This window comes from Parambassis ranga, chromosome 22, assembly GCF_900634625.1.
Source record: "Parambassis ranga chromosome 22, fParRan2.1, whole genome shotgun sequence".
Lineage (NCBI taxonomy): Eukaryota > Metazoa > Chordata > Actinopteri > Ambassidae > Parambassis > Parambassis ranga.
Window position 1 is genome coordinate 222,958 of NC_041042.1, and position 17,735 is coordinate 240,692.

A 17,735-nucleotide genomic window follows, 5' to 3' on the forward strand; every position below is an offset into this window, starting at 1 on the left:
CTGTGGGACAGGAGGTCCAAAGCCTTCTCTCATACATAAGGGGACCAATCACCACTGAATCACAAAGACTGTACTACATAAATGAGATGTAGTCAACATACTCTGGTACATCCAGGCTGTTCACTCATGATGAAACCCCTCTGAAGCAGGTAGGCGGCTGACCGGACACTCATGGTTAGAGGAAATTGGTGACGTCATTGTGACGCTTTGTGTTTATTTTTGGCTGCGTGAGGAATGAATCTGTTACCGTGCTGATGTCTAAACCTGACGTTACCTGCTCAAGCACACACAGAGCGCGCGCACACGCAGCACTGATCGAACGTTGTGCGTGTATTCTTCACGTGAATGATCCCGCAGCAGCTGGCGACGTCACGCGTTCTGTCACAGATGGTTCGAGATCAGGTCAAAACGTGAAGCTCCACCAGCAGCGCGCGCGAGCCCTAGCTCTGTTCGGCTCGAAAAAACATGGCGTCAGCCGAACACTTCCAGACACCGAACATGGCGGCTGATTCAGTACACACACACACACACACACACACACGACCTTCACCGTCGCTGCCCTCTTTTACCGTCAGTTGTGTGAACAGTCTGGAAACTGAATTCTATCAGATTCGATGTTTAAATTCTGTCCGGTTCTGAGAACCGACACAGCAGCCGACCCTCGGTGTGACCGAACCCGGCGCGTCCGTCCTCCGTGTCGGAGCCGATTCACTTCCCGGCAGGCAAAGGGGGAAACGCGGACATCCGAAGGCGCCCACAGCTCTTCTTCTGCAGCCACACGCTGCAGATCCCCCGGTGTCGGTGGACTCCGAGCCGAACGCCACGAGTTTGAACAAGGTGGCGGCAGCAAGATGGCGTCCGAGGCTGCGCAGTACCGTGGGAGGACGGGCGGGCGGTGACGTGACAGAGAAGGCGCCGCATGCTGTTTCCCCCTCAGAAAACATCCACCGTGTCGATGGCTGTCCGACCGACAAAACGGACCGAACCCCTCGGATCAGCGTCGCTCCGTCGAACCAGTCGGTGTGTTCGGGCAGAGAGAAGGTAATGCGCGCGCCGATGCCGCAGCACGTGGCCGTAGAAGGTGGATGCAGAGGTTTGGTGCTGGGGGGCAGCCATGACTGTCAGGCCTGCTGTTAGCTAGCAGCTGTTCTGAGATCCACGGGCCCACGCACAAAGCTCACCTGTCCGCTCAGGTGAAGGTTCTGCCGGGAAGCAAGCTGTTAGCTAAACAACCACCGAGGCGAACTGTCACTAAACCTGAAACAGTGGGCTTTGTAGCTAACATAATGGCGGCTGCTCCACTCCTGTGAAAGTTCCTGCTTCTTCTGACCAAGTCTGCTGTTGTGTGGGACCAAAGGTTCGGCTACTTGGAGCTGCCCTGGACTTTGGTGCTAACAGAAGCATTTAGGTTGTTAGCTGAACATCGTGCTGTAACACCAAAGAGCCACAACATTCTGACGTTGGAACATTTAAGCTAATGGCATGAAATTGTCCTGTTTATCTGTCTCTAAGTAGGCAGGACAAAGAACTTCAAGTGTTTGTGTGAATATTAACCTCAGTTACTTTACTGTGTTTCTGTAGGAATGTATGAGCTACATTATAGGCTAGTTAGGACATTAGCGGTATTTGCACAGCTAGCATTTATACTTGGCATTACAGGAATGAGCTAGCTAGGATGTTTGCTAACGCTACATGTTTATTTCTGCTAAAGTCTTCTTGGAATCCATGGACTCAGCAGCCTCTGCTAATGGGGTGGAGCAGAGCAGAAGAGCATGTGACACAGATGCAGGAAGTAAAGTGTCTGGTTATAACAAACGGCAGAAAGTCGTATGTTAGTCAGCCGTGGTATTTGTTTTATGCAGCCTCCCTGCAAAGCTGTTGTCACCTGTCCAGTCTAGTTTGTGTCCAAACTAACGTCCCATGTGGGCGTCTTGTCTAACGCCTTACTTAAAACAGTTTAAAGTAAAAGTTTGTTTGGGCAGACTTGTAAGAGGATAAAGTTTAAAAGTTACTTACTCCACGAGAACAGGGAAACTGGTTCTGGCTCCCAGAGCTCTCAGCTTGTTCTCCACACGTCCTCTGGGCAGAACTGTTTTCGTTTGTCGTGTCCAAGAACTATTGTGTGATCGGTCAGAATTTCAGAGTGGGCGTGGTCAATGTGGAGAAGCAGAAAAGCTTCTTCAGGTGTGCAGAATTCACACAGGTCAAACAGTACTGTCTGTTATCGTGCTACAAGCAGGTACACGCCCACCTCTCTGAACATTACCAGCTCGTTATCATCCCTCATTCATGAAAACAGATATTTGGGCAATCGAGCAAAATACCAACTAGTAGCAACATCTTCCTCCTCCTCCTCCTCTTCAAACATGTTCACCTAGATGGCTGTTTCGGCTGATGTTCAGCAGCGAAACGTCTTCAAAACCGGTGTGTGTGCCGTTTCTCGTGAAGTATGAAAAGTCAGTGCCGAAATGAACTTTGTTTTTGTTCTTGTCACCTCGAGAACACAAACAAATCATCTGTTTTTTGTGGAGTATGCAACAAACGAACCTGTGAGGTGTCACACCTGCTTCCTTATCATTTCCATTTATTTATAGAATAGAATATACTTGATTAATCCCTTTGGGAAGGTCCCTCAGGGAAATGCGGGTTATTTCCTCTGTTTATTCTGTACACGTTACCTATGTCTGTACTTTTTATGCATGCTCTGTTGTCTGTTGTAATGCTGCTCCTGGATACCTGAATTGTCCCCTGAGGATCAGTAAAGTTCTCTATCTAATGCTTTACATAGCAGCAGACGGACGAACAGCAGTAGGATGTGTCAGCCATGTTGGTGCTGACATTTTTTGGTTCTTGTTTTGCAGGAAACGCGCTGATGTATAAAAAGTGGGATCCTCGTGGGACCTGTTGATGGCTTCTAAAAAGAAGCAGAGAGGCATGGTGACCCATCAGGGAGGGGCAACTGTCCCTGACCGTCCACCTGCAGGCATAGCCGTTTCCAGAAAAGGAAAGGCAAGTGAAGGCAGGATGAAGCAAAGCACCTCTGTGACCAGTGAGGAGGATAAACCCAACATATACCCGACCAAGGTGGCCATCGGGAGGACTGGTGGGCTAAAGCAGACTCCCAGTTCTAACGCTCAGTCAGACAACCCGTCGCCTGACTCCATCTGTAAAGGCATCAGAGTGACACTGGACAACACCAGCATGTGGAACGAGTTCTACAGATGCAGAACTGAAATGATTCTGACGAAACAAGGCTGCAGGATGTTCCCCTACTGCCGATTTCGCATCTCTGGCCTGCAGCCATCCAGGAAGTACTTTTTGCTCATGGACATTCAGCCTGTAGACAACAGTCATTACAAGTGGACAGGCAAGAGCTGGCAAGTTGCAGGAAAAGCGGAGTCTCATAGAAAGAGTCGACCGTTCGCTCACCCAGAGTCTCCAGCAGCAGGTCAACACTGGATGCAGAGCCCAGTGTCCTTTTACAGACTGAAGCTCACAAACAACATCTCTGACCAAGAGGGGAACGCTGTTCTGCATCCAATGCACAGATACTTACCGCGTCTGCATGTGGTCCAGACGGACAAAGCTGCTAAAGACATAAAGCTGAATGGCCCCCATGTTTTCACGTTTACTTTTCCCCAGACTGAGTTTATGGCTGTTACTACTTACCAGAACGCACGGTTTTCTCAGCTAAAAGTCCACTACAACCCGTTTGCTAAAGGCCTGAAAGAAGATGGGTCCAGTTTGTTGGGCCTCAATCTAAAAGGAAGCTCTGGTAGAGGTAGAGAGCTGAACAAAGACACCACTGAGCAGTGTCCTGTGAAGCAGAGCTTGAAGTCTTTGCTGGCAAACCATAAACCTAAAAGCTTAAAGTCAGCGGAAAAACCTTCAGCACCCGAAGACCCCGAGAAAACTGTCAGTGCAAACAAAGACCGATCAGCTACCATGGATCCCGGGGAGAGTTCACGGTAAGAGTTTCCTTTGGTTACTTTTTCCATTTCAAAGTAAAACCAGGTTAGTAGTAGTTGCTGTAGAGACTAGGTGTAAAAGCAGCAAAGATTATGTTCAGACACCGGACCTTCTGAGCAGAACAGTCCAGAGAGAGGTTAGTAAAACTGTGGACAACACAAAGGAAGAAAAAGAGTCAGGGTTTTAGGCTGCTGATCGAGTCATGGGATATTATTGATTTATCACGTCACCTCCTGAGCCAGGAGAACCTACTCCGGATGGTTTTTACTGGAGTCTCATTTAGTGATATTTAACAACAAGAACTCAAAGTCTCGACCTGCGTTCTGTTAGAAACAGTTTTAACTGCAGCAAGAAACATTAGCCAGATGCTCTAAGGTTGTTTAATGTTGGTGTACAGTTGACATTGTTGCCATAACTATAACTTTGTTCCCTACAAGGTCACCAGAGCCGCCATCAGTGTAAATGTGCAACATATTGTGACTTAAAATGAGACCATAATGAGATCTTCATGTTTGGTTCCCTCCCCAGCAGTACGCCTCCAGCTCAGAAGTTGTTCTCTGAACTGATTCGTGAGGCTCATGTTTCACTGCAGAGATGCAACCTGGAGCAGCTTGGCCTCAATCACAGCAGTTCTGTCAGAACGGACCAAACAAACACTAAGACTGTCACTTTCAATGGCAAAGTACCGGATGCTGTTCACAAAGAGAGTCTCTCTGTCAAAACAAGGAGAAGTGGAACTGGTACAAAGAGTAAAGCTAAGGCAGGCAGGCATGGTTTGACTCCACTAAACTGTAAGGACAATGTTCAGAAAGATGTTGTTGCTGCTGGGTCTCCAAACTCCTCCAAGGACTACCAGCATAGTCCAGATGCACCGTCAGAGGTAAAGCAGCACAAGCAGCCAGTTCGCCTGCCTCTGCCAGCACTCGCTTTGTTTTTGAAGCAGCATTCTTCAAAATTTAAAAAAAGCAAAAGCAAACCCGGCTCTTCTCCCCCTGCACCCTCTGCAGAACCTCTGGCTGAATCGCACACCTCAGAGGGTCTGCCTTCTGACCACACTACCAGTGCACCCTTAAAGGATCCCAATGCTGGGCCTGACACCCAGGCCTCTGGACCTTCCAGAGCAAATCTTACTCCAGATGAAGTGTTTTTGAATGTTACTGGTCAAACTGATCAAACCTGTCCAGATGCTGCTACAGATCTATTGGTACCAAGACCTGATGATCACATGGCCTCTGTTACTGAAAGTTTAAGTGGGGAACCAGCAGTCCCAGAGGGAACAGCAGTGTTATCACAGTCAGATCGGCCATTTTTTCCCTTTGGAACATCTACGTTCACACTTTTCTCCAAATGTTCTACCTCTGCTGCATCTTGCAGTTTGTCCCCACCCCTCAGCACAGTGTTACCTGCCCCACACTCCCCACAAACACCAACCAAGTCTTCCACACTACCTTCAGACTCTGCCACCTTAAAGTCATTGCTCACTGACCCAGATATTTCCTCTTTAAGTTTTGAACCTCCATCACCTGCAAGTTCTCCAGAACCTTTACCTGCACTGCCGGCCTCATTGACTTTAGAACTTGATTCCTCCCGCTCTGAAGCAGCCAGCGGTGCAGAACATGCTGAAGACCTCCTGCACAGCAAAGACTCATCTGTCTTTAAATGGCATACAGTGTTACCTCCTGCTGAGCCTTACATAGACACTTCATACACACCTTTTCAGCCCACACTGCAGAATCTTAATTTAACGTCACAACCTCTGTTGCCTTCCCATACTCCCCCCCAGCCTGAACCACAGAGTCTTAACACTCCTACATCAGCACATCCACCTGGCCCACCTCCTTCATTTCAAGACACTGAACAGTCCCTGCCTTTTCCAGCAGAACTTTCACCCCTTGCCCTTCAGCTGTCTCTGTCTCCAACCTTCTCTTCTTTAGACGGAGACGGCCTGTCACCCACACCTTCAATTGCTGACCTTGTGCATTTTTTCTCCACTGATGATGACCTCGGCATGGGCGTGGAGTTTTCAAACACGGACGTAGCTGTCGCGTTACCACCTCCAGCTACAGTAGAAGCAAATGAGGTCTCTCAGCAGGTACAGCTAATCCCAGCCAGCAAAGCCTGCAAGCGTAAAAAGCCACGGCGGCGGAAGATGGATGTGGATCAGAAGATGGATGACACCACCTACAGAAGTATGCAGCCAAACCTGGAGGAGGTGGAGGAGCAGTTATTTATCTCATTCACATCAAAGGTAAAAAGAAACCAGGCACATTTCTGAAGTGTTTTTGAAGCTTAAGCTGGATCCATACTCCACGAGAACAGAGAACACCCCCCCCCCCTCGACGTTACGCCCACAAAATGACGTCATTTTTCTCTCGGGCTGCCCGTTGTGCGATCTCGGACACATGTCCCGGGCAGAACTTTTTCTCTCAAGGCTGTGCGTCAACCATGCTGTGATTGGTCTGAATTTATTGTGGGCGTGATGAATGTGGAGAAGCGCAAGAGCTTCTTCAGCTGCAGAACACACAGACAGAAGGAGGAAGCACAGCGACGATGGACAGTTTAGATGAGCAGCTGGCAAACAGCTCCTGGAAGGAGAAACACGGCGCACAGAGGAGAGAGTCTGTCCACAAGGTGGCGATAAAACTAATCCCAGTATTGATCACGGCATTACAGTGGTAAACTCACACAGACCAGAGGTCTGCTGCAGTCAGCTGCACCGATCTTCTATCTATTGTCAGCTGTGCGTCCTCTTCCCTGAACATTATCAGCTCGTTAGGCCAGGTGACCACGACTGTGCTCACAATTTACAACACAACTGCATTGACAACCTTTTGTGTGTGACGTGCGCTGCGTAGGAGGGCCGTATGAGGAGTTCTGCACACACACATCTCGCGGAGTATGGAACCTCCGTGCCGAAACAAACTTTTTTTTTACTCTTACCACCCGTGGAGCGAGTTCTCTGTTCTCTGTTCTCGTGGAGTATGGAACAGCCTTAAGTGCATCCATGCTTCATGTTACAAGCTCCCGTCAGATTCACAAACTCCTGCAGTAATCAACTGTTGACCTGATGGTAATGTCCTCTCTGCATGTATCAGGCCGGGTTACAGAGCAGTCACTGAAACCTCGGATTCCTCCATCAACACACGTACAGTCCTTTATGTTTTATTTTGAAAATCTACCGGAAACTCTTTGGTGTTCTGGTGCCTGACTGGACGTCTGCAACACGTCCTGTGTGAATCCTCTGATTAACTCAAATTACAGTGTATCACAGTGGCTGGTGCGACATTGCGCAGCGCTTTTGTAATGCTTCTAGTGTAAATCTGGCTTTAGAGTCTGGCTCCTTTCAGGTGAACCACGAGTAAACAAGTGCTCCACAGAAGCTTCGGGAAAGTTCTTGCAGACCAAAGGGTCAAACACCTGGTGGTAAACCACAAGCTTTATTTTCAGGTTTATTGGAGTGTTATGTGCCTTAAATGGGACTAAGGGTTCAGGCAGCTAAAGAGCTGCAAAGAGTTCTAATGAGTCCAGTTGTCCTGTTTAAAGCTCATGAATGAAGCAGAGAGTAACAATGATGAGACATGGGGACTAAATCACAAACTCCTGTTTCAGGAGGCCCTCAAACTCCACGTTACAGATTCCTCTGAGGAGCCGCTCCCTCAGCCTCAGGCGGCTCTGGAAGGTCAACCAGATAACAGCACGCCTGATAACGGTAACAGTATCTCAGTATGAGTATCGTTTTTTACTGAAAAATGGTTCCATCTGATCCAAGTTGGTCAAATAGGAAGCTAATTTTAACCTGATGAGAATTAAAATGTAAGTCTAAGGGGATAGGTCCCAAAGCTGACTTGGAGCTAGCTAAACAAGCGCTAGCTAACCATTAGACCTACAAGCTCTAACACTGGGTGATCCTCAGTCAGAGCTGGAAGCAAACTCTGATTATGGAAGTACCTGTCACCTAACTCTAAACTAATGAGAACTACTGCCTAATGCCAATTAGAACCGAGACTGATTATGACAAAAAAGCTGACTAGGATCTAGAAGCTAAGTGTAACATCTCTTGGTTTCGGTGTTGTCCGTTTTTTACAGTTTTCTGTTGTTTTGTAGACCAGACAAATGGAAACATGATCCAGCCTTCAGCAGAGAGTGTGGAGGAGACCATCGCTGCTTTCCAGAGGATTCTGCTGAAAGACTTAAAGCTGATGAAGCACAGGCAGGTCATTCACCCTGTGCTGCAGGAAGGTATGTCTCACCTGATTCTGAGAAGCTAACAGGACTTAGCCTCTGACTCTAAGGTAACCTTCCATCGTCTCATGATTACAGTCGGCCTAAAGATGACCCTGCTGGATCCAACTCTGGCCATTGACTTGCAGTACCTGGGAGTCCGTCTGCCCATCCCCACTCCTGGAGGCTGTCCTGGGTTGGTGACGGAGGAGCTGCCACCTCAGAGTGAGCATCTTGACCTGCAGAATGTTTACAGCTGGCTGCTGATTTAGTTACAACTAGAGTGTTTCAGCCCAAGAAACGGACGTCAGCCCTCAACAGTTCTGTTTTCTTTTATTTCCAGATGTTTCTGCTGCGTTTGTTTCCAGGACAGGGAAAACTACAGATGTGACTCAGATTAAAGGCTGGAGAGAGAAATTCTCTCCGTCAGAGGCTCCTCCCACCACCGCAGCCTGCAGACCTGAAGGTAATTTACAGGGTTTGTGTCTGTTGATGTTTCCGTCTTCTGTCTTCTAAAGCTAAGCTCACAGCATCTTAACTCTTGGCTCAAAGCTCACATAGGGAACAGGCTGACGTTAGATCTGAATTCAGAGCTCTTGGTTCTACGGATGTGTTTTGTTAACATTTGGTTGCTACTGACTGGATATAAGTGCATGGGTGACATTTTCCTTCAAAGTGTATTTAATTAAAACTGCCGGTGTTTGTGTTGCATCCTGCAGCTGGTCCCAGCTCAGACCTGCAGAAGAAGAACCTGTCAGCATTCTGCAGCGACATGCTGGATGAGTATCTGGAAAATGAGGGAAAGGTGATTAATGAACGAGCTGCCAGCTTCTCCCAGCCACCCGTGGAGCCGCCAGTCTATGAGCTGCCAACGCGGAGCACCAGCTACGTTCGGACCCTGGACCACATTCTGAATAAACGAACCACCACCTCCCTCACCTCAGACCTCATATCTGGGTTTGTCCCGCCTTCTAAGAGACTCAAGGAGACTAAAACCTGCAGGAAGGCAGACAGGAAGCAGAAAAGACACAAACAGAACAAACCCGGAGCAGAAGATGCAGCTGCTCTGGGTTCTGAACCCAGTCAAGCTAAAACCAAACAGGCTGCAGCGGATCCCACATCAGCCGCAGCACATATACCAACCCCAACCCTCAACAACAGAAGGAAACTCAAACCCAGGACCATCTCCCAGACTCTCAGTCTCTCCAGGTCCACAGCCCTCCCAAAGGATCTGATGCAGGACCTAGCTCCCCTGGAGTCAGACTCTGAGCTGGTGCCAGATGGTGTTCAGCACGAGGGCACCTGCAGGTCTCCAGTGCCCCAGACACTGATTAGACAAAGGGACCTGGAGGATGCCACAGTGTGGGAGGGCCAGTACCGGACTAGAATCACTGAGGATCGGGCCGTCGTTGCCCTGACGTCCCTCTTCACTCTGACGGTGAGAGTCATCCAGATACTGAATGCTGGTCATGTGACTGTGCTCACATGTTCTGGCTGTGTGAACACTGAGTTATGTTTGTGGTTTTAAAAGTAGTCATTGTTTATTGACACCTAGCGAAACTGTCCCAGTAACTCCCTCCTTCTATCCCCCCTTTCCTTTCTCAGGGTTTTGTGAGGGAGAATCCAACAGACCCCATCCAGCTGGTCCGGAGACAGCCACCTCGCTGTTTGAATGAGTTCTGTAGGCTGGGCTGCATTTGCTCCAGCCTGTCCCATTGTCTCCGCTCCAGCCACTGCGGCCGCACCACCTGCATGTTTGGCTGTAGCTGCCTCAAGCAGAAGGTGGTCCTCCTCAAGAACCTGGACGGGTCTGACTCTAGCCCGCCCTCCCACCATGGGAATAGCAGGAAGAGAAAGAGGAGGAGGAGGATGAAGATGGCATACAGTAAGTCAGAGACCAGAAGCAAAGTTCATTTACCCTTAGTCCAATAAATGAAACAAAAACCTCTGCTCTGTCACTGTGCTGAACTAGTCCTAAAGGAGGCCGACAGTGTTTCCCAGCCCGCTGAACGGATCCGGACTCTGTGGAAGAGGGACAGTAAAGACTATGATCCAGAGTTGGTCTACATCCCCACAGCCAGCTCCAAGTTCCGTGCCAAGGTAAGATTTTGAAATAAGTATTTATGAGCATGGTAAGAGCTGTGTAGTTAAAGTTTAGTGTCTTCAATGGCTTCCAGGTCAGAGAGAACCACAGCAGCTGTGCCAGAGTCCGAGCTTACACAGGACTGAGGCTGCACAACAAGAAGGTTAAACCCGCTGACCGGACTCCTCAGAAACAGAGACGCAAGCTCCTCCAGGGAATCAAGTCTAAGACCTCCAGAGCTCCAACAGGTGGGCTTTTCAACACATCAGCCTCCCTCTGCTCTGGGGTTTTTTTCTTCCCTGTTTGATGACCGTCTTTCCTGCACCCTCAGCAGGTGAGCCAGTCCAGACTCCTCCCTCTGATCCTGCAGCAGAGCCAACCCCGAAGCCATCAAAGCGTCTTGTCATCCGGGCTGACTGTAAGTGGGAAAGTGATACGGACCGGAATCACGCTCTGAAGAGGCTGTGTGAGGCGATGGCCCAGGACCAGCTGGGCCAGCCGTTCTGGATCAGGAAGTATCTCATCAGTCCCATCAGTCAGACTGTGGAGGGAAGTGGTACAGATCGATGCATCCAGTACAAGGTCCGTGTCTCCAGACCTAAAACACTGCAGGAAAAGCCAGCAGCACTGGAGATCCAGAGTGAGATGGATCCAGCAGCACAGCGCATACAGGTGGGCAGCATGAGAATCTGTTTACCTGTCGGTTTGTCTTCACTGTATTTAAACCTACTGAATTCTGCAGACGCCTCAGACTGGAAACACAAGGCTGGAGGGCAGGGAGGCGGAGCTACCAGAGTATAGGCAGGAGGAACGGACAAAGGAGGCAGGGCCTCCTGAGGACAAGCTGGAGGAACGGACGGAGGAGGCGGGGCCTCCTGAGGACAGGCGGGAGGAGCCCACTGAGGAGGCAGAGCCACCGGAGGATTGGCAGCGGGAGGTGGAGGAAAGTGACATTGATGAGGCGGAGGACTGTGTGGATAATGCTGGAACAGAGAGGGGCGGAAAGACCATGGTCACCACCATGGCCCTGCCTTTCCTCACCGGAATCTCCCCGGCCGGCTTTCTCTCGGCCAATAGGAAACAGCCAGGAGGAACCGGGGACCTGATTCAGGTAGGGACACCGTGTATGGTGGAGACTGTAGGTCTTCTCAGCGTTGAGCTGCACTTCCTGGTCTTCCCCAGTGGGATCAGTGGGTTGTGGAACTGCTGCTGATACTGATCTCACACTTACATTCAACAGTTCATCTCCACAACACAGAATTCCAGGATTAATAAAATTTGATCTAATCCGACAGAAGGCACAGCTCTTTGTACGCCACAAAAAATACACATTTACCACTTCAGTTACTTTTACTTATAATTATTAGTTACTCGGAGTCATTCTTACTAATGCTTTAGTTAAAGTGTATTTTTACAGCAGTGGTTGCACTTCAGCTGCTTTCAGCACACTCACAGAGACTCTCATGTTTCCCTGCAGGTGAATGGGAAGCTCTATCCTCTGGCGAAGATTCAGCTTGGAAAGATGGGGGCACTCCACCCAGCTAACCGCCTGGCAGCCTACCTGACTGGCCGGGTGCTCTCCAGCAGGGGGAAGCAAGCTTCTCCTTCACCCTGTCCGCTCTCCTCTAAACCTCCTCAGAGTTCAGCACCAACTACTCAGGCCATCTCGTCTGCTTTCTCTGCAGGCCTCCATGCCACCGTTGCCTCCATGACTGCCACGGCCCCACCCACACTGTCCTCTAAGGGTGAGTCTTCTATTTTCTGGCCCTTGGTTCATGCATCAGAGACTCTTATCCTAAACCTCTCCGTTGTTGTCTGTAGACTCAGTGTCTCCGGTAACAGCGGTCCTTGGAGCTCACAGGACATTTCCTGTGGTTTTGTCCCACCCTTCCTGCCTCCCCACCTCCAGTTCCCCCATGGTCCTGCAGCCAGTCCAGATGGCGACAGGTGTCCAGTATTATCGCAGATCAGATGGAAAACTGGTGCAACTGATTCCCATCAGCCAGCTGAGATCGGTCAACCCACACCCACCTGCAGGCAGAGGTACGTTCTAGCCCCCCAGTCTCATTCTTTCTTTTTATGTTGGAGTGTCTGACCTTCTCCTCCCCCTCTGTATCCCCCCAGGTCCATCCTCCCCCTCTGTCCTCTCTGTTGTATCTACTCAGGCTCCACCTGTCTCTGTCATTAAACGACAAACAACACCTCCAACCAAAGCGACCCCCTCCTCCACCCTGATCCTGCCTCAGAAGACAACCTGCACCTTCAAAATCCTGCCTCCTGCCCCTGGCAAGGAACCAGTCATTGTCACCTGTACAAAAGCCCCCACCCAGCCCCCAGTCAAGGTACTAACACCTCCACGCTCCGTCACCCTCACCCAGCCCTCCCCCACAGCCCCAGTAAAGGCTGCCTCTGTCAAGCTGCCCACAAGTCTGGGTGCTGAGCTGGGGGTGAAACCTGTGAAGGTGTCTCCAATGCTGCTCGGTCCTGGAGGGGCATTAGTCCAACAGAAACCCCAGACCATCCCCCCACCGCCCCCTCATGCAGTTTCAGAGGTCACACCTGCACCCAACAGCAATCCCACAGCTGAGCTGGCCAGTGATCCAGTAGACCTGGACATCATCTGTGTGGATGATGACACGCTGCAGAGGGATGTGGTGGTGCTGACGTCAAGCAGCGACACGGACAACTCCTCAGATGTAGAATCGGACGACGACGAGGAAGAACAACTGCTAAATAATCTAGTAAGTCCTCCATCACAGGCGGAGCCAGTCAGTCAGAACATTCTGTGAATCATGATTAACCCGTTTCTGCAGCGCGACAATCACAACGTGAAGGAGCGACTGCGGCGCGGTAAGATGCGGAAACGATTTGATGGTCTGAGGCAGCAGCTGGGGCTGACGAACAGGATGTCTAAGATTCACACGCTGATGAAGGTCAGGCCCAGCCGGCGAGGCAGCAGCTTTGTGTGAGTGTGTGTGTGAGATGTGAAAGTAAATGTTGATTTTGTTCCAGGCGCAGCGAACGATCCAGGAGCTGAGGAGGATGGAGGTAAACCTAAAGAAGAAGAAGAGCAGACTGAGAAAGAAAAGGGATGAATACCTGTCCACTCTGGCTCCCCCTGCAGGTCTTAGTGTGTCTGAGCAGATAAAGGCTGCGATTTGTTCGTTTGTACCGAAGGCGGAGTCAGACTGACTGACCGTGTTTTTGATGTCTAACAGAAGACCTGAGTGAGGAGGAGCCGGGGGGGTCATCTGAGGAGCTCAAGGTCATCACAGGAAGCACGAATGTGACGTCGCCACATCAGATTTTACCTTATAACGAGGTCAGAATCAGAGTCTGAACAGCCCCGTGTCAGTGTGGAGAACTTTGTTCTTGCTCTTGCCACCTCGGGGACCAGAACAAATTTCTCTGTTCTCGTGGAGTATGGAATAATCTTTATGAGGGGTGTGCTGACTGCTAAGTGTATAAATTCTAAGAAACAAACGCTCCTCCTCTGAGACCTCTCTGTGTGTGTGTCAGGTGGAGGATGAGGGTCAGGCTGTGGCTGCGGAGATGGAGGAGGAGAGCAGTCGACTGAGGAGGCCGGAAGGGACGAGGATAAAAATCAACTTGAATCAGTATGTGCAGAAAAATGTTTTGCAGAATCTTGTTGGTGCAAACCCTTTTTAGTATCTTTAACTCAGTCATGTGCATATGATGCATTCAGGGACCATCACAAAGTTCCGGCTCCATGTTGTCACAGCTTCTGTGTGTGATGATGCCAAGTTTAAACGGTCTCTGTGTGTATTAACAAACACTCACACATGTTGTCCGATGTTTTTCAGAGTGAAGGAGACTGCTGGGGCGCTGCTGTCAGAAGAGGTACGACTCTACTGGTCACGCTGTAAACACACACACTGTAAAAACACACTGCAGAGACACACTGTAAAAACACACTGCAGAGACACACTGTAAACACACACACTGTAAAAACACACTGCAGACACACACACTGTAAAAACACACTGTAGACACACACACTGTAAACACACACACTGTAAAAACACACTGTAGAGACACACTGTAAAAACACACTGCAGAGACACACTGTAAACACACACACTGTAAACACACACACTGTAAAAACACACACTGTAAACACACACACTGTAAAAACACACTGCAGAGACACACTGTAAACACACACTGTAAACACACACACTGTAAAAACACACTGCAGACACACACTGTAAAAACACACTGCAGAGACACACTGTAAACACACACACTGTAAAAACACACTGCAGAGACACACTGTAAACACACACACTGTAAAAACACACTGCAGACACACACTGTAAAAACACACTGCAGAGACACACTGTAAACACACACACTGTAAAAACACACTGTAAACACACACACTGTAAAAACACACTGCAGACACACACACTGTAAAAACACTGCAGACACACACACACACTGTAAAAACACACTGTAGACACACACACTGTAAACATACACACTGTAAAAACACACTGCAGCCACACACACTGTAAAAACACACACTGTAAAAACACACTGCAGACACACACACTGTAAAAACACACTGCAGACACACACACTGTAAAAACACACTGCAGACACACACACTGTAGACACACACACTGTAAAAACACACTGCAGACACACACTGTAAAAACACACTGCAGAGACACTGTAAACACACACACTGTAAAAACACACTGCAGACACACACACTGTAAAAACACACTGTAAACACACACACTGTAAAAACACACTGTAAACACACACACTGTAAAAACACACTGCAGACACACACACTGTAAAAACACTGCAGACACACACACACACTGTAAAAACACACTGTAGACACACACACTGTAAACATACACACTGTAAAAACACACTGCAGCCACACACACTGTAAAAACACACACTGTAAAAACACACTGCAGACACACACACTGTAACACACACACACACTGTAAAAACACACTGCAGACACACACACTGTAAAAACACACTGCAGACACACACACTGTAAAAACACACTGCAGACACACACACTGTAAAAACACACTGCAGACACACACACTGTAGACACACACACTGTAAAAACACACTTTTTTGTCCAAACTTTCAGCATGAGACGGTGAAGGCCGCTGACGACCACATTCTGATGACATCATCTGTGTCGCCTCAAAAAGCTCCTCCCACTCCCACACCTGTCCAGACAAATGGGGTGTCAAAGCCCGTCCTGAATCCTCCTGCTGTGTCCTACAGTGCAGTGAGGCAGAAGCTGAGGACTATTCCTAACATCCTGTCTCGCAGGAAGAATCCAGCTGTGCCTTCAGTAGAAGGTCAGACTGAGACTGTGCGGCGAGCTGTCCTCTAAAACAACACGTCTACACCCAGGCTGAAGTCTTCCTTTTGTCTCTGTCCAGGTGGACAGTCGTCTCTGGTAGTTCCAGCTGAGATTCTGTCTCTAGTCGGGGGAGCATTGCCAGTTCAGCCCGTCCTGACCCTGAGCCCGCTGCTGGCAGGACAGACAGTGCTGCAGACCAGTCCCATGTCAGGTTCGAACCAGTCTCTGCTGCCCAGTACTCTTCACTTCACTCTGCTTTTATTTTGAAAGTAAGACCCGTTCTTTCCTGTATGCAGGTGTGGCCTCAGTCACCCTGAACATTTCCAGTCTGACCAGTACACAGATCCATCTCACAGGTCCTGTAACTGGTAAGAAGTACACCTGCTAACTAGTGAGCTAACTGACTAATCACTCATGCAATCTAACTGACTAACCTGGTTAGTTACCCGTCAAACAGCCGGTAGGTTATTGATAAATCATTTCACTTTGTTCATCAGCTGATCATCAATGTTTTTCTCGACAGCCCCAAACGTCAATGTGCTGCCCCCGGTTCAGCCAGAAAATACACAACAACACACAAAACAAACACAATCTCAGCCAGCAGCGCCTCCAGACCCTCATTGGGCCCCAGCTGCTGGATCAGACCGGATCACAGACCAGGACCAGCCGCGGACGGGTCAAGGTGCCAGGTGTATGTCAGAGGTAAAAGAGGTGGGGCCTTCAAGGCCTGAGCCCAGGGGCGACTCAGAGAATGAGACCCTGACGTCACTCCTCAATGAGATCGTGTTCCTCAGCCAGCAGACCGGTGTCCCACCAACCACAGCGGCGTCTCCATCACCAATAAAACCATCATCTGAGGCTGAACCGGGTGGAGCTGAGGATCAGGGACACACCCAAACCCCTGTGGTCAAGCAGCACTACACTGATGCAACTGAGACAGAGGGGGTGGGGATAAACTGCCATTCAGAGACGACACAGACAGGAGTGCAGGGTGAACACACCAGCACCTCTAAAGAAGGAGTCCTGGCCCCTCCCCCTCTTCTGCAGATGAAGGTGGGCGGAGCTAAAAGGGCCAACCCTACCGGCAGTGACAGAGCAGCAGTAGATGGGGAGGAGGAGCGGAGCAATGAGGGGGTCCTACCCTGGAGACCGATGCCGAGGCTGGTTCCTCTGGGTCTGAGAGGAAACCCCCCCAGCTGATGATCGCATGATGTCACAGCAGCTTATGTGGACAGACAGGAACTCGCTCTGATTGGTTTCAGCTGTTGCTGCAGTTTCCTGGTGACCAATCAGATGACTGATTATTTATTTTCTCATATTTTTCTGTTTAATCGCCAACTGGAGGAAGTGACATGTAACCGCAGCGACGTCCTGTAGCTGCTTTGTTGTTCAGGAGTTCCAGAATGTTGAAACATTTGAGGGAACAGTAGTGTCATCTGTCGCCATGGTGAAACCGTCCCATCAGGAGACATGACGATCACCTGCAATAATTTCATTCATGTTTCCAGGAAAATCAAACAAATGTCATCTTTTGTGTTCAGAGTGCCGCGAGTGGAACACAAAGAGGAGTCGGACCTGTACAGGAAGCGTGTCTGATCCTGGAGGGGAATGCAGTCCAGAACTGTTCAGACTGTTCAGCAACATAACAAGATAACCCATCATGTGGAAGGAATTTGAAAATGAACGCTTTGTCTAAGAACTCTTGTAGTTTTTCTGTTTTTCAAATACAATCTGTGATTCTGCTCCAACTGTTACAACTTTATTCTGAGTTTGGCATCATGTCAGGATCTGAAGTTCAGCAGGAAGTGTGTTGGTGTTTCACAGTAAAAGCAGTGGGTCTCTTTTCTTTTTGATATTTGTATTTTTGTATATGTTCAAAGTAAAAAAGAAAAAGTTTGAGTAGGACCTGAGAGCCTGACTTATAAATCAGCTGTGAGGGTTAATGACGCCTAACCTGTCAAAATAAAATCTGAAACGCTGCAGTTCCTGTTTTCTGCCGCTGGGTGCGCGTCAAACCGAGGGGCTTCTGGCACCACGCCGGAAGTGACCGTTCAACATCAAAATAAAAGTATGGAGTGGAGACCGCGGGAATTC

General features: G+C 49.2%; 1 protein-coding gene across 6 annotated transcripts; it reads left to right on the forward strand.

Moving 5' to 3' along the window:
- Positions 1-89: 89 nt before the first annotated feature.
- On the forward strand, positions 90-17,620 carry LOC114427874 (MAX gene-associated protein-like). Of its 6 annotated transcripts, none has more exons than XM_028396089.1 (25): positions 90-149; positions 2,862-3,968; positions 4,498-6,217; positions 7,579-7,678; positions 8,074-8,208; positions 8,290-8,415; positions 8,534-8,656; positions 8,910-9,628; positions 9,796-10,075; positions 10,163-10,290; positions 10,368-10,521; positions 10,605-10,945; positions 11,016-11,384; positions 11,751-12,018; positions 12,095-12,316; positions 12,398-13,014; positions 13,087-13,206; positions 13,286-13,397; positions 13,492-13,595; positions 13,793-13,890; positions 14,098-14,134; positions 15,420-15,636; positions 15,721-15,852; positions 15,938-16,009; positions 16,165-17,620. In XM_028396089.1, the coding sequence occupies exons 2-25, from the start codon at positions 2,908-2,910 to the stop codon at positions 16,839-16,841; spliced, it is 7,932 nt and encodes a 2,643-aa protein (XP_028251890.1). In that variant the 5' UTR covers positions 90-149; positions 2,862-2,907; the 3' UTR covers positions 16,842-17,620. The 6 variants fall into 6 exon arrangements, with proteins under 6 accessions (XP_028251890.1, XP_028251887.1, XP_028251893.1 ...); XM_028396086.1 differs by lacking the exon at positions 90-149 and adding an exon at positions 891-1,041; XM_028396092.1 differs by lacking the exon at positions 90-149 and adding an exon at positions 891-1,041 and having other exon boundaries at positions 13,495-13,595.
- The last annotated feature ends 115 nt before the right edge of the window (positions 17,621-17,735 follow it).

Excerpts from the sequence above, each read along its gene's own strand:
- LOC114427874 (XM_028396089.1), top strand. The coding sequence starts at position 2,908 with ATGGCTTCTAAAAAGAAGCAGAGAGGCATGGTGACCCATCAGGGAGGG. Across the intron at positions 10,522-10,604 it reads GACCTCCAGAGCTCCAACAG|CAGGTGAGCCAGTCCAGACT; the intron begins GTGGGCTTTTCA and ends CTGCACCCTCAG. Across the intron at positions 13,207-13,285 it reads AGATTCACACGCTGATGAAG|GCGCAGCGAACGATCCAGGA; the intron begins GTCAGGCCCAGC and ends ATTTTGTTCCAG.